We start from the raw sequence: 15303 nt of genomic DNA, 5'->3' as shown, positions 1-15303 counted from the left end.
AGGGGGCGCCCCCGCCGGTGGGTGTCGTCGCGGCTGTCATGGAGAGGCGATTGTGCGCTGGAGCGGCCGCGGGGCCCACGCGCGCCCCGGCGGGAGGCGGCCAGCCAGAGCGGCCGGCGGGGTCTGCAGCGACCAGCCTCGGCCGCTGCTCGGGGCGCCGGAGCGGGAAGGAGGGGCGAAAGTTGCGGCGAAACTTTTGGAGGGGCCGCGGGAGAGTGGCCGGGCCGAGGAAGGGCGCTGCGGCCAAGTAAGGGAGCCCTTGCAGCCCGGCCCAGGCCGAGACCCCGTCCCTCCCGCCGCCTGGCATCCGGCAGTCTGCCTGCCTGTCGATCCATCTACCCCCCTAATCTAGATATCATCTCTCTTCCATTCATCCACCTGTCTGACTGTCCGTCAGTCTGTCTATCTGTCCCTTCATCTCCCCATCCACCTGTATATCTACCTGTCCAGCTATCATCTGTCTATCCATCCATCCACCCCCCTCCCATCCTTCTGTATAGCATGTCCCTCTGTCTGTCCATCCTCACATCCATGTAGTGCATGGCCTGGCACAAAAAAACTGACCTCCCTCTGGCTGGCTGGTGCACATTTTCCTTCTTTCCCAAATGTGAACCAGGAATAAAGGGGAGCATTTGAGTAGAACAGGAGGCAGAGTTAGGGATGAACTACTGGGCATAGATTTTGTGCTGCTGTTCACTTGTTATCTGTTGTTTCTGTTCTTGGCCCTTTTGCTCTGGAGCCGGCATTCAGGAAAGGGAGAGAGGAAGGAAGTTGGGGTGGGCTGCTAATCAGAAAGGGCAGAGGAGGGGGAGGACGCCATCCGACCTTGTTGATGGATTCCCAGGGACCAGTGGGTTCTTCGCTGGTTGATTTCTGTGGCTCGGCAGGCCCACGAAAGAGGCTGCCACAGAATAGGTGCCAGCAGACTCTGCTGGAAGACTGCATTGAACAGGGACGAACATTGGATGTTTACACCCCCCAAAAAAAGAAAAAATCCTGCGTGGATTTTTCTTTTTAAATGCAAAACAGCAATTTTGATGCGCAGCAAAAACTCTGTGATTTATTATTTATTTGTCACTGTTTTTCTATACATCAGTGACGCTTTTTAGAAGTCCCTGGGTTGGTGGGGGGATGTGTACGTGTCTGCTAAATCTTATCAGTATCTTCTTTCATTTTTGCAAGGTTTTTATAAATAAAGATCCTTTTTTTTTCTTTGTTTCTACCAAGGGGAAGTTATGAATGACTGGAAGTCAGGAAGCAGAATCTCCATGCTGACAGCAAGAAGCTGAGAGTAAAGGAAGAAAGGGGGGGGGAGAGTGGATTTCTTATTCATATAAACTGTCGGCGTCCGGCTTTAAAAGAAAGATTTTTTAAAACAATCCAAAGAAAATAAAAGGGAATACAAGGCCAATTTATGTTTGGGAGTAAACCGCGGATTGCAAGATATATTTTTCTGGAAGAAAGGGAAGTTTGTGTCGTCCGAGCAAGAGAAAACGAGCAAGACCGCCCCACTTGATCACTATTTATTGAACTCCAGTTGTTTTTCCTTTTATATAAAAATTTCCTTCCTCCCAAAACATTTGAGAGACTTTCTCAACTGCCCTGACTGGGAGGGCTGGATACAAAAGAGGCACCACCGTCTGAAGTGTAGCGGGATCCACAGCAGCCCCTCCACCCACATTCCGGACAAGTCAGCCCCTCTTGGCACTTTCTCCAGGATGCGTTTTCTATCCTATGGATATCGGTGTGGAGAGGCCAGATGAAGAGGCTCTGAGGCTGCCAGTGTGCTGTCCCATGCCTGCCCTCCCTCAGGACTGCTGGAGTGTTTTGGGGATTGTCGCGGTGTTGTGGGCCATGGGCTGCATTCAGAGCATTAGCTGCAAATCCAAAGGCATTCGGGAGAGCATCTCCGTAGTCGAGGTCAAAGCCTCTATCGATCCCGTCCCCACCAACATTGACGAGTCGTCCAGTGTGGTTCTGCGGTACCGAACGCCCCACTTTCGGGCCACTGCTCAGGTGCTGATGCCCCCCATCCTCAAGAAGGAGACCTGGATCGTGGGCTGGATCCAGGCGTGTAGCCACATGGAGTTCTACAATTACTACGGGGAGCATGGAATGTAAGTTTCCCTTCTGCCCCATCGACTAGCAGAGTACCCCCTGCCCCTTGTGACGGGTGGGGTGGGGAGGGAGGGGAGGGCTTTTGTGCCGAGTGCATCGACTTGATCTGCCTGATCCACTTGATGACAAAGCCGGCCTATAAATATAGCTAACCGATAAATACGCGTCACAGGGAGTTCCAGTGGGATACAGCTTCCTCACCCCCCAATACAGGAACCTTGGCTGTGGAGCTCCTTAGCATTATGCATGGGCTTGTCTTATTGTGAACCGCCCTGAGCCCATACGGGGAGGGGTGGTATAAAAGTAGACTTATAATGTATTCGATTAATAATTCTAATATATGTAATATAATTTTAAATATATTTACAATCTATTCTACGCACATTGGCTAATGCGCTTTCAAAACACTCTAGTACATTTTCCTGTGCAAAACAGCTGCAAAAGCACATTGAAAGTGCGTTCTCCAGCATGTGCAGGATGAGATGTCTCCGAGGGCAGCAATTTGATTTTCATGGGAGGAAGGAGAGACGACTTGTTTGTTGTGGAGTGTGTGTGTGTGTGTTGAACAGGGAAAAGAAACATGTTCTGTCAGACCTCTTTACAAGTTCAGTCTGCTCCAATCCTGTGTCGTGCCAACAGGTGACGGAATCTTGGGACAATGGGATGGAACTTGCGGGGGGGGGGTGGCCTTTGTTCCCAGCAGGTACTGGCCAAGGTCCTTGGTTAAGATGCCATCGCTGTGGTGGAAGGGGTTGTGTATGTGTGTGTGGTTCACGTGGCTGTTGACACTGCAGATTAGAGGGTGGGTTTCTTAGTGCCAGATGGGGGGTCCTGTCCTTGCAGAGGTATGGCCTTTCTCAGGAAGGAAAGTATGTGTACCTTCTAACGTCAATACTGGCCACTTAGTTAGGTCAGTGATTCTCGACCTCTCTAATGCCCATTAATACAGTTCTTCATGTTGTGGTGACCCTCAACCATAAAATTATGCAAGTGTTCTTTCACAGAAATTAAACCGAAACTGACCACTGGTATGAAGATCCTTTGTTCATGATTTTATATAAATCGTTTTTTTCCAGGGTTTCTCAGTTCAGTTCTTCCTCTTGTCCCATCATGCGTGGTCGCCTGCAGGAGGAGTGGCAACAGTGGCAGCGCCCCGCCAACCCCCAGGTTGAGAACCACTGAGCTAGGGCCTCTTGTGCTGATGGTAGACTCCTGGTACATTACCCCAGGGGTAGTCAACCTGTGGCCCTCCAGATGTCCATGGACTACAATTCCCAGGAGCCCCTGCCAGCGTTAGCTGGCAGGGGCTCCTGGGAATTGTAGTCCATGGGCATCTGGAGGGCCACAGGTTGACTACCCCTGCATTACCCCACCAGAATTCCCACAAGAGACACAGGGGTGGCCAAACAGTGGGTTTCCAGAGGTCTATGGACTACAATTCCCATGAACCCCTGCTGGAGAACCACAGTTTTGTCACCCCTGCAGTACAGGATGGTATTATTCCCATTTTACAGCTAGCAGAATAGAGAGGTCACAGTTTTCCGAATGCAGAGGCAAGCTAGGTTTCAAATGCCGTCCAACAGTCCCATCCCATTGGAGCACCTCAGTTTGCAAAGCAAAATAATCTGCAGGTTCCCTTTTAATTATATTTTTGTGTCCCCTGCAAGAATGTAGTAGTGGATAGCATGTCAGTGTAGACTGGGGAGATCCAGGTTCAAATTCCTGCTGATAGTTCGGAGCTGAGTGAGCCAGCTGTTTTCTCTCTTCCAACTTGGTGTCTTTTGCAAGGTTGTTGTGAGGATGCCACCCCAAGCCCCTTGGAAGAAGGCTGGTCTTTTAAAAGAATGTTGACAGATAGAATAGATGCCATCTCTTGTGGCTTAGTGGGATGTTTGAATTTGCCCGTGAAATTGTTCAGTGTTTTGAACAAATCTTTGTGAGATCCACCTTAAAAGTAAAAACTTTTCTGATCATCTGAAATTTATCTTACGGTATTTTATTTTCCCCCTACCCAAAGTTATTATTTAAAAAAAAAAACTAGAGGGGGGGGCGGTTGTCCCTGCAGACAGTCTATTTTCCTGTCTCTCACTTGTATTCCTTTATTTTAAAAATGCTCATAAGTTTCTAAAGTTTATGAGTAAATGGCTTTTTAAATTTGGGAGCTCAGAGAAAAATCAAGAAGAAAGTGAGTTCTTGAAAACCATGAATAAATTTGCTTGAAAACAAATCAGAAAACCTCTGTAGTTTAGCTATGTGTAGGGCAGTGCAAAGGGGGGACTCAGGATGCAATTCATACCCAGCCATGGCTTCTAGGCCCCCTCCCAGGCCTACCCCACACGGTTATTTTTTGTTGAGCTTAATTTTGAAAAGAAAGGCTAAATTAGAACCCAAGACTGCTTTGGGAGCCTGGAAGAATGGGGCAATATACTTTCCAATAAAACAGTGTGTCCAGTCTGTAAGAAACATGCAGCCATGGTCTTTAATGAACAATAGGGGAGGGGGGGAGTGTGCCGTGTCTCCAAACTGCAGTTCATCGTCTTCTACGCTGAGGAAAGCTCTCAAAGGCATGTGCGAGCTCAGGCAATTATGTGAGACTAAAACCTTAACATCTTTCCCAGGCCTCAATTGTTCATGAGACAGACCTCAGGGCAGTAGTAGGTCTTAGAGAGCTAGCTTGGTGTAGTGGTTAGGATCGCCGACTTCTAATCTGGCGAGCTGGGTTTGATTCCACACTCCCCCACATGCAGCCAGTTGGGTGACCTTGGGCTCACCACAGCACTGATAAAGCTGTTCTGACCGAGTAGTAATATCAGGGCTCTCTCAACCTCCCCTACGTCACTCCCCTACCTATCTGTTGTGGGAAGAGGAAACGGAAGGTGACTGTAAGCCGCTTTGAGACTTCTTCAGGTAGAGGAAAGCGGCATATAAGAACCAACTCTTCTTCTTCTACAGTGATATCAGGGGTATGTGGGTATGTACTAAGCTCTGCTTCCTAATCATATTCGGCATAATTGGACCACTTTTTAGGTTTCTTGAAGCCTGAAGAATGTTTCAGGGGTTTCTCTATGCTAAAATAGTTGAAAAAGATTGTCCAAAAGAGACAATGTTCTACTCACAGCCTGCTTTCTGGACATAAGCAGGGAACAAATTTTTCAGTGGGCTGTTCATGAGCAGCTGAAGACATTATCAGGTTGCTTTTTCAACATATTCTAAAAAAACTGGTGCAATCAGCAGCAGGTTGCCCATGTGCATTTTAATTCATTTTTTTGCAAATTCCCCTGGGAGTTGCATTCAGTTCCAGATCTGTCATCCCTGCTTCCTCATCTATATGTAAGCAAAACTGCTATTCTGCTCATGAGCCAGTCATAAGCATTGTGTAGGATCCCACCCCCACCCCCCAAATGATTATTGTTAGGTGTTCACCTGTGTTTGTGTATTAGTGTTGTCTGTTATTGGCTGCCAGCCTGTTTGGATGGGCAGCGTTTTGCACAAATGCAGTTTTGGAATCTGTTCATGCTGAATAATGCACCGTCAACCTGCTTTCCTTGCACTTTTAGAAATTGTTTGCAACTGGATTTTGCATCATAAAATCCAGACACAAAGTGCATTGGAAGTAGATTGGGAGTGCATTGTTTGGCAAGTCTGGAGCACCTGCAGGTTTTACTCTCTACTGCTCACAGACCAGTCGTTTACTGCACCCTGTTCCATAGGCCCTTCTCAGCACCCACAAGTACTGGGCAGCCACAAACCTGTTCAGCCGCTACTCCAGTGGGAGGGTGGAAGGACATGGAAGTAGAGGGCTAAGCTCATGTCTGATTGTCCAAAATGGCATGTTCTCCTGTCTGAGTTCTCCACATTCCTTGCAGAAGGACTCAGGGTCTATCCTGTGGCATCTCCATCCCCCAAAATCTTCGACGGATCCCAGCCAGAATGGACCTGTAACCTGAATTGCATTATAGCTGCGATTTGACCATGCTTCTCACCATTAAGTAGAGTGCTTGTTGGCAGGCCCCTGCCCCGAGGAGTTGTGGGAAATAGCCAGAGGAGATGGAGACAGGGAGAGAGGAGAAGGTGCATCTTTCAAGGACCAGGGACTGAGGGTGAGATTCAGGGAGTTGTGTTGAAGGCATCGTGTGATCCTAAGGGAACCCTACACACCTGCCAAAAGTCACGCTAAGAAGGAAAGCTCATCCATCACTCTCTCATCACTAGTAAACCCAATAGTGTGTGCGTGTGTGTGTGTGTGGGGGGGAATTCCTTTGTGATACCAGTTGGGCACGCTCCAGGACGGAAGAAAATCCATCGATCCAAGGATGCCTTATTATTGTTTTGGCTTTGAATATCCTTTCTCTCAAGTTGTAAGCAGACCAATATCCAGAAGGGTGGGAAAGATTCCTCCTAGAGGAAAATGAAACAGAATGTCCATTTTTACTACTCAAAAGTGTCAAAGCGACTCAAAATCACCTCTTCTTCTCCCCTACTTGTGAGGTAGTTGGGGTTGAAAGAGCTCTGAGAGAACTGTAAGTGGCCTGGGGTCACCCAGCAGACCTCAGGTTTCTCAAAGTGGCTCATAACTGCCTTCCCCTCCTTCCCCATAACAGATTTCCTGTGAGGTAAGTAGGGCTGAGAGAGCCCTGTGAGAACTTGGACTGACCCAACACTGCGTGTAGAGGAGGAGTGGGGAATCCAACCTGGTTCTCCAGATTAGAGACTGCTGCTCTTAACCATGCTGGTCAGATTTGCATGCTTTAAAAGATCCCCATGATGATGCTCCTACAGCCGAGAGATGCTGCTTCTGGCCACATTTGGCATCTCTCCCTAGGGATGATAAAGATCCAACCAGGCTCCCTCCGTCCACTGCAGAGGCTGGCTTGCAGGCAGGGTGACTCTGCTTGTGCTGCAGTGGCGTGAATCAGTCTTTGCAATCACCCCCGCCACTTCTTTAACAGCTCTTCCTGCCCTACCTTTCAAGATGAAGGGCCTGCGTGTGCATGGCCTTGGCTGTGAGTTCAGATCCTGCCTCCACTGGGGGTTCCTTGCATGGCTTCAGGCAGTTAGCTTTTTCTCACTGTTCTTTCCCTGTGGCAAAGCCGCAGAGCAACTGGTTGGCATGCCTGAGGACCCAGCTTTGATCCTTGGCAACTCTCGTTTGGCAAGGGATGATATTGAAGGCCTTAGAGTCCAGTCTGGTTCACAGAATCATAAAGTTGGAAGGGGCCTCCAGGGTCATCTAGCCCAACCCCTTGAAGAATGCAGGAAAATCACAATGACCTGCCCACCCACAGTGACCCCAATTCCATGCCCAGATGATGCCCCCACCAACCAGAATCACTGGCCAATCTGACCTGGAAGAAATTTGCCTTCTGATCCCAAAGTGGTGATTGGAATCTCCCTGGACATGGAAGAAAGATCCACAAGAACCAAGCACCAACATTCCTTTCTGCCCACCTACTTACAATCTGCTGAAGTTCACAGGTTCGGTTAAAAGGCAGGTTCGCGTGACCCTCACCTGCCCAACCTGCCTTGGATTCATTGTGGGAGCGCCCGCAGGGCACATTTCCAAAGGTCTGGCAAATCTAGAAGCGCTTGTGGCATGGGAGGTTTGGGGCTGGCATCGGAAGTGCCAAATCACAATACATGAGCCCCTGCAGGCGCCCTGGCAGGGGAGCTGTGCATTTGGTGGATGGATTGCGGAGGAATTATGCAGCCAGCCAAACGGAGCCTGCTCACCCGGAGGCAAAGCCGTGGAAGAAATTCACTGCAAACAACTCCCCCCTCCCCCAAAGAAAAATTTCAGCATTAAAAAGAGAACTCCGCAATATGCATAAAGATTATTAGCCAATAACTGCCAAACTTCCGTTATGTTTCGGGCTCTAGAGATCTGTAGAGAAAATGGCTTGGCGCAGTGGTTTTCATATTGTGTTGCAAGGAGGTGGGGGGGGATTTTGGAAGCTTACCAAGGGTTCCCCAGGGACAAGATCATTCTCCCTGAGAAATGACTGGGATGTCGCCACTGACCACTGACGTTTGGCAACAATGCACTGCTGAAGGGGAGTGCTGTGCGTGTTTTCGGGCTTATGCAGGTTGCATGCATGCTTCAGAATTTCGTGCCATGTGCATCCTTTGCCATTACAAAGCCAGCGTAGCGTCGTGGTTTAGCGCAGCAGCCTCTGATCTGGAGAACTGGGTTTGATTCCTCACTCCTCCATGTGCCAGCTGGGTGACTTGGGGCCAGTTCCAGTTCTCTCAGAGCTCTCTCAGCCCTTCTTCCCTCTCAAGGTCATGTCGGAGCCTGGCACCTCTCAGGGATATCCCGGCTGACTTGCATGCGTCTTAAGCATTTTAAACTCTCTTTTTGAAAAACGGAAGTCTGTGAAAGAGACGGAAAACAGTGTAGGCAGTAAGTTTCCAACCAGCTGCTACTTGCCCGAACGATGAGATGGCTGACAAGTATTGCATTAGCAAAATCCTGTTAAATGTAATATATTCAAATCAAAGTCCAATTCAAAATGCAGGTTACGACCTCTAAAGCCCTTCCCAGCCTGGGACTCACATATTTAAAGGCTGACCTTTCATTTATCCCTGTGCTGCAGCTATAATTATGAGGCAGTTTGTTGGCTGGGCCTATCCAGCATCAGACACTGGGAGGGGGGGAATCCTTGAAGATCTTCAGGAGACACTGCATGGACTGCCTATTTGTCAGTGCTTTAGAGCAGTGGTCCTCAACCTTCTTCAGGCTGCGGACTGGTGGCGGGGAGGGCGATCGCCCGGCTGCGCATACGCGGCACCCCCGCGCACATGCACGGCACTCCCGCGCACATGCATGGCCGTGTCGCGCATGCGCATTTGCGCCGGGCCGCACATGCGTGTTTGCAGCCGCGAATTCACAAACGCGCATGTGCAGCCCCCCAGTTTGAATGGCAGGGAGTTTTTAAGGGGGAGGGGGAGGGGAGACCTGGGGCTGGCAATTTTATTGTTTGTTTTATCTGGTGATGTTTAAAAGTGTTTTTGGAACAAAGTTTGATGCCAGTGGCACCTTTAAGACCTACAAAGTTTAATTCTGGGTATCAGCTTTCGTGTGCATGCACACAGCATATACCCAGAATTAGAAGAAGAGTCGGTTCTAAGACGCCGTTTTTCTTACATTTGCCTTCCTTTTCCTCTCCCCACAACACACACCCTGTGAGGTCGGTAAGGCTGAGAGAGGCCTGATATTACTAAAAAAGAAGAAGAGTTGGTTCTTATATGTCGCTTTTCTCTACCCGAAGGAGTCTCAAAGCAGCCTACATTCGCCTTCCCTTTCCTCTCCCCACAACATACACCCTGAGAGGTAGGTGAGGCTGAGAGAGGCCTGATATTACTGAAGAAGAAGAGTTGGTTCTTATATGCGTTTTTTTCTCCCCGAAGGAGTCTCAAAGCAGCTTACATTCGCCATCCCCTTTCCTCTCCCCACAACAGACACCCTGTGAGGTGGGTGACGCTGAGAGAGCCCTGATATCACTGCTCAGTCAGAACAGCTTTATCATTGCTGTGGCGAGCCCAAAGTCACCCAGCTGGCTGCACGTGGGGAGTGTGGAATCAAACTCAGCTGGCCAGATTAGAAGTCCGCACTCCTAATTACTACACCAACTTTGTTGGCCATAAAGGTACCCCTGGACTCAAACTTTGTTCTGTTGCTGCAGGCCAATACAGCCACCCAACTGAATTTAACTACTATTGTAAGCCACTTTGAACCACAAGGAATGGCGAGATATAAATTCTGGAATTGAGTTCTCCACAAGGAACCTGTAACATAGTCTGTTCAAGATAATCCCGGGATAGGAGGGGGATTGTTACCTGTTACCATGTGTTAATTGTATCCTCCCTGTTTTCTGTAAACCGCCCTGAGCCCTCAGGGAGGGCGGTATATAAATATAATAAACAAATAAACAATAAATTAGGAGGTTCTTCGGCCCTTAATGAGGTTAGGTTGTACCTGGCATGAAAGAGATTTTCGGTTGCACCAAAAACTGGTGGGGGGAAGAAGCTGGTCATGGTGGGTTTCCGCTTGAACGCCTCAAAACCCATGGAAATTTGGGTCTGACAAAAGAAGAGAAATTTGCTTTGAGTCAGGGACTAATCGCAGAGGCCTCCGCTTCCCCCTTTCCCCTCCTTAACCCTTCAAAAACAGGAAGTGGGTAAGGGAGAGCAGCCCAAAATAGGGAGGTGAAATGGCAGCTCTTTCCACCACAAGACCAAACAGGAAGTGAAAAGGCCACTTCCTCTAAAGTCGCAAAGCGAAAGTAGCAACGTGCAGAGGACAGAGAGCATAAAAGACCCACAGGAATATTGACTAAAGGGTGTGCATTAAAGCACGATCTATGGCAGGGGTAGTCAAACTGCGGCCCTCCAGATGTCCATGGACTACAATTCCCAGCGAATGCTGGCAGGGGCTCCTGGGAATTGTAGTCCATGGACATCTGGAGGGCCGCAGTTTGACTACCCCTGATCTATGGGCACAAAGGTGTCGGACTGGCTCCTGCAGAAACGTGGGGCACTGAATAAGGAGGGAGCTGATCCGGATAATCCAGGCTAGCTCGAGCCTGTCAGCTTCCGGAAGCAAAGCATAATTGGCCCTGCTTAGTATTTGGATGGGAGACCCTTAAGGAAGTCCAGGGTTGCTGTGCAGAGGCAGGCAATGGCAAAATGCCTCTGTTTGTCTCTCAGAGCCAGCAAGGTGTAATGGCTCAAGAGCGGTGAGCTCTGAACTGCAGAACTGGGTTCGATTTCCCACACTCCTCCTCCACATGGAGCCAGCTGGATGACCCCTGGGGCCAGTCAGAGTTCTCTCAGAGCTCTCTCAGCCCTCTACCCTCACAGGGGGAGGAAGAGAAGGCGATTGTAAGGCGCTTTGAGACTCCTTCGGGTAGTGAAATGTGGGGTGTAAAAAGGCCCAGCTCATCGCCTTCTTGCATTGGAAACCCTGTGGAGGGCGGACGTGGGTCCGCTGTGCCTTGACGGTTCCCTCCCCCCAGCTGCTTAATGAGGAGACTTGTGAGGTGGGCTTTGCCTGTTAAAAATGTGGAATTAAAAAAAAAATATGCGCAGAACCTTGAGCATGGGGGGCTGTTGCAATCTCTGGGCATCTCTTTTGCCTCAAGATGAGCCCTGTTTCCTGGGCTGCAGAAATACCTCCTCTGCGGGAGACCCAGGAGAGCAGCACCATCATATGTTTGATACAATTCTGCTTACGTGAAGTGTTTGCACCCATGGGGGGACGGGGCTCTGGCCCCAAACTGGGGGGGGGGGGATATTAAATCTGCAGAACCTGACAGCATTGTTGAGCACCTCAGCTCAAATTCAGGCCTTGGCAGTCATGACACAAGTGGGGATGGGCTGGCCCAATAGCACCTCAGGACTTGGTTTGTTCCTGGCTGCCAGTGGCCCATAGTGGCAGCAGCTCAAAGGGAACGCTCTGGGTCAGGTAAGGGCCTGGTCCAGCCCCTAATGGGCATACAAGAGCAAGGAAGAAATGGCATCCTTGAGAACCAGCTTGGTCAAGAATGGTGGCTTCTAATCTGAAGAGCCAAGTTTGATTCCTCACTATTCCACATGCAGCCCTGTGACCTTGCTTTGAGACTCCTTTGGGTAGTAAAAAGCAGAGTATAAGACCCCAGTTTTTCTTATTATATTGGTACAGCCTTTAGAGCCAGTGGTTTTATCCATTAGACTGCTGGAAGAACTCCTTGAACCTTTTAGAGTGATGTGGAGAAATCCCTCTCCTATGATCAGGCAGGGAAAGGGACTTAACTTGTGTCCAACAAAAGTTTGCCCCACAGGCCATAAAGGGATCCTGACTCGGAGGAGATTACAGCATGTCAGAGCAGATGGCTTGGGAGGGGCTTGGGGCAGGACTAGTTGTGTAGACGCCAGCCAAATCCAGGCAGGGGTGGGATTGACTGAAATGTGATGTTTATGGGGTTGCTGGGCCAGAGAGCCTTTGGAAAGAGGACAATTGAGAAGCAAGGAGGGAGAGGAGGGCCAGCTAGCTAGTGAAAACGGGGAGGGAGCAGGAAAACCCAAGAGATGCTCTGAGAAGGCAGGGAAAGTAACTCCTGTGTCGATGCCTTGTCCCAAATGAACTGCGCAGAGCAACCTTCAAGTTACTGGTTTATCTTTTAGATTCAAATGGGTAGCCGTGTTGGTCTGAAGTAGCACAATAAAATCAGAATCCAGCACCTTTCTGCAGACTAAGTCTAACGAAGAGTGCTTGCACTTGAAAGCTCACGCCTTGAATAAATGTTTGTTGGTCTTAAAGGTGCTACTGGACTCTGATTTTATTGGTCTATCTTTTGTTAGCTGTGTCTGCCATACTGAGGGCCGGGAAGAGCCAATGCGGTTTCCCTGTTTGATGGCTTGTTGAGGATTCTCCGCGCTCACCATAACCGAATTGGCGAATGGCTGATTACAAGCCTCAGACTTGGGCCTGGACACCCTTGGGCTTATTTCTAGGTCCCCCTGGCCAGGCATGAGGGGACTGGGGTTAACTCCTGGAGATTTGGGGATGGAGCCTTGCAAGGACAGGGTAGTCAAACTGCGGCTCTCCAGATGTCCATGGACTATAATTTCCATGGATATCTGGAGAACCACAGTTTGGCTGCTCCTGCCATAGAGTCCTCCCTCCAAAGCAAATATTTTCTTCCAGGGAACTGGTCTCTGTAGTCTGGAGAGGAGCTGCAATTCCTTCCTTCCTTCCTTCCTTCCTTCCTTCCTTCCTTCCTTCCTTCCTTCCTTCCTTCCTTCCTTCCTTCCTTCCTTCCTTCCTCCCTCCCTCCCTCAGTTCGTTCGTTCGTTCGTTCGTTCATTCATTCATTCATTCATTCATTCATTCATTCATTCATTCATTCTATGACTACCCCACTCACCATAGCCATCTCTGGGTGGTTAACAACGATTCAATAACAGTAAAACATTCCCAGGTCATACCTGGAGGCTGGCATCCTTATTGCTCAGTGAGAACCCTGATGCCATGAAGCAACTAGCCCTCGGAGGAAATTCCCTTCTACTCCGTGATTCCTGACATGAGCACAGTGACTAAGGGTGTGTGTGGGGGAGGGGGGTTGAGCAGGGGAGGGGGTAGGACCGCCTTATGGGTTTTTTTTTTAGGGAGAGTTCCTATTCCAGGATTTCTGTCTGTGCTAAGTAAAAAAGGCACTGCGTAGTGAGCATGCCTGTATTTCTTGTGAAGGCCAAATGGTGCATCCAAACAAACTTACCTCAAGGCGACTGGAAGCGAAAGAGCCAATGACCACAGTATAGGGTTGCAGATGGAGATCTCCTGGGATCCTCACAGACCTCCTGGAGACTAAAATCAGTTCCCCTGGAGAAAATGGCCACTTTGGAAGGTGGACTCTGTGACATTATACCCCTCCACACCTGCCTCAGGCTTCTGAAAGGCTATATGGGGGTGAGGGTCCTGGCAGCCATGGTTGCTTCTAAAAAGGGGTGATCTGCTGGGGAGACCTGAGCCATGCCACTGCCCCTTCAACCCAAGAAGCTTTTCCTCCCAGCCTGGCTGTATGGGGTTGGGAAGCACGCTTGGCCCCTTGTCACGTTCAGTTCAGGCCTTCCCTCTCCCCCACCCCCACCACTTGACACATGAATTTGGCACCCCCTTGACTAAACAGGTGCATAGCATTTATAGAATGCTTTGTGCATGTTCTGCAAGGAATGCTTCCCACAAGCCTTTAGGTACATTCGCAGCATTCTTTACGCCCACATTGTGTGCATTTGTATGTGGAGGGGGAGTCATCTTGAGACTACTCAAGAGTCACTTCCTTTAGGCTAGTGAGCAGGCTTGCTCCTGAAGAAGAGTTAATTGTTTGTACCCCACTTTTTACTGCCAGAAGGGATTTCGTAGCGGCTTACAATCATCTTTCCTTCCTCTTCTCACAACAGACACCCTGTGAGGTAGGTGGGGATGAGAGAGCTCTGAGAGAATTGTGACTAGCCCAAGGTCACCCGGCTGGCTGCATGTGCAGGAACGGGGAATCAAACCCAGTTCTCCAGGTTAGATGCTGGCGCTCTTAACCACGACACCAACTGGGTCTCAGAGACAGCAGCCAACTCAGAGATTTCTCAGCTCCCCTTCCTCTTCCTCTTCTTCCCCTTCCTCTGCTTCCACCATGTGCGGGACTTCCTGGGTTGCAATTGGGTTTGAATTAACTGTTACTTCTGAAGCAGGCGCTGTCCTTCCTGCCAGGGGGGTGGCAATTGGACTCTGACCTCTGGGACATTCAAGGGGTTGCCTCCTTCTTGCAGGAGCCCCAGCAGTATCAGCAGCAGTGCCTGGTGTTGTGCAGGCAGCAGCAGGGACTGGTTATGCCAGCTGCTTCCTCCCATGCTGCCAGGAGCCAAGAGCAAGCAGGATCCGAGCGGTGTATTGGTGCCTACCTCCTAAATCAGGGCTAGTTCACTGGCAGGTGCTCATGGGAATTGTAGTCCATGGACATCTGGAGGGCCGCAGTTTGACTATCCCTGTCCTAGAGTGCCAGAGTCGGTAACGTGTCAGCCCGGAACCTTGTATGTTTAGATTCAAATCTGCACTCAGCTATCATAGAATCATAGAGTTGGAAGGGACCTCCTGGGTCATCTAGTCCAACCTCCTGCACTTTGCAGGATACTCACATCCCAATCGCTCAACTACTGTAACCTGCCACTCCTTTGCCTTCATAGAATCAGACTCTCCGTCAGATGGCTATCTAGCTCTCAGCGTCAGCTATCTCAAAGGATGTCTGTTGTGGAGAGAGGAAGAAAAGTTGATTATAAGTCTCTTTGAGTCACCTGAGGGCTGCTGGGTGACCTTGGGCCAGTTTTAGCTCTCTCAGAGCTCTCTCAGCCCCACCTGCCTCACAGGTTGTTTGTTGCAGGGAGTGGAAAGGTAGGTGGTTGTAAGCCACTTGGAGACTTACTTGGATAGTAAAAAGCAGGATACAAAAAACAGCTGTTCTTCTCTTGCTCAGTTTAGCCTACCACGCAGGGTTGGAGTAAGGATCAAATGGAGGGGAGGGGGAACGTGTATACTGTGCTGAGACCCTTAGGAGAAGGGGAGGATAGACATTGTGGTCAACTGACCTTTAAACCAAATTCCTGTGTCAGGCTTTACAGTGTTTTCCAGGCCTTACCCCACAGTTGGTGTGTGATGAA

The 15303-nt window shown here is 49.6% G+C and overlaps 1 protein-coding gene across 3 annotated transcripts in view; it reads left to right on the top strand.

Annotated features, from left to right (window-relative positions):
- FAM78A (family with sequence similarity 78 member A) overlaps window positions 1–15303 on the top strand; it is a 42982-nt gene that overhangs the window by 11205 nt on the left and 16474 nt on the right. For 2 of the 3 annotated variants that reach the window (XM_077305648.1, XM_077305647.1), the window contains exon 2: window positions 1228–2117. In XM_077305648.1, the coding sequence (XP_077161763.1) occupies window positions 1735–2117 (383 nt within the window). In that variant the 5' untranslated portion in view covers window positions 1228–1734. Of the gene's footprint in view, window positions 1–5; window positions 248–1227; window positions 2118–15303 lie in introns of those variants that run through there. The other variant, XM_077305646.1, reaches the window with a different exon arrangement.

This window comes from Paroedura picta, chromosome 12 (assembly GCF_049243985.1).
Source record: "Paroedura picta isolate Pp20150507F chromosome 12, Ppicta_v3.0, whole genome shotgun sequence".
In the NCBI taxonomy this organism is placed as follows: Eukaryota; Metazoa; Chordata; class Lepidosauria; order Squamata; family Gekkonidae; genus Paroedura; species Paroedura picta.
The sequence above is the reverse complement of the archived record's forward strand: the minus strand, read 5'-3'. Positions and strand labels throughout refer to the sequence as shown.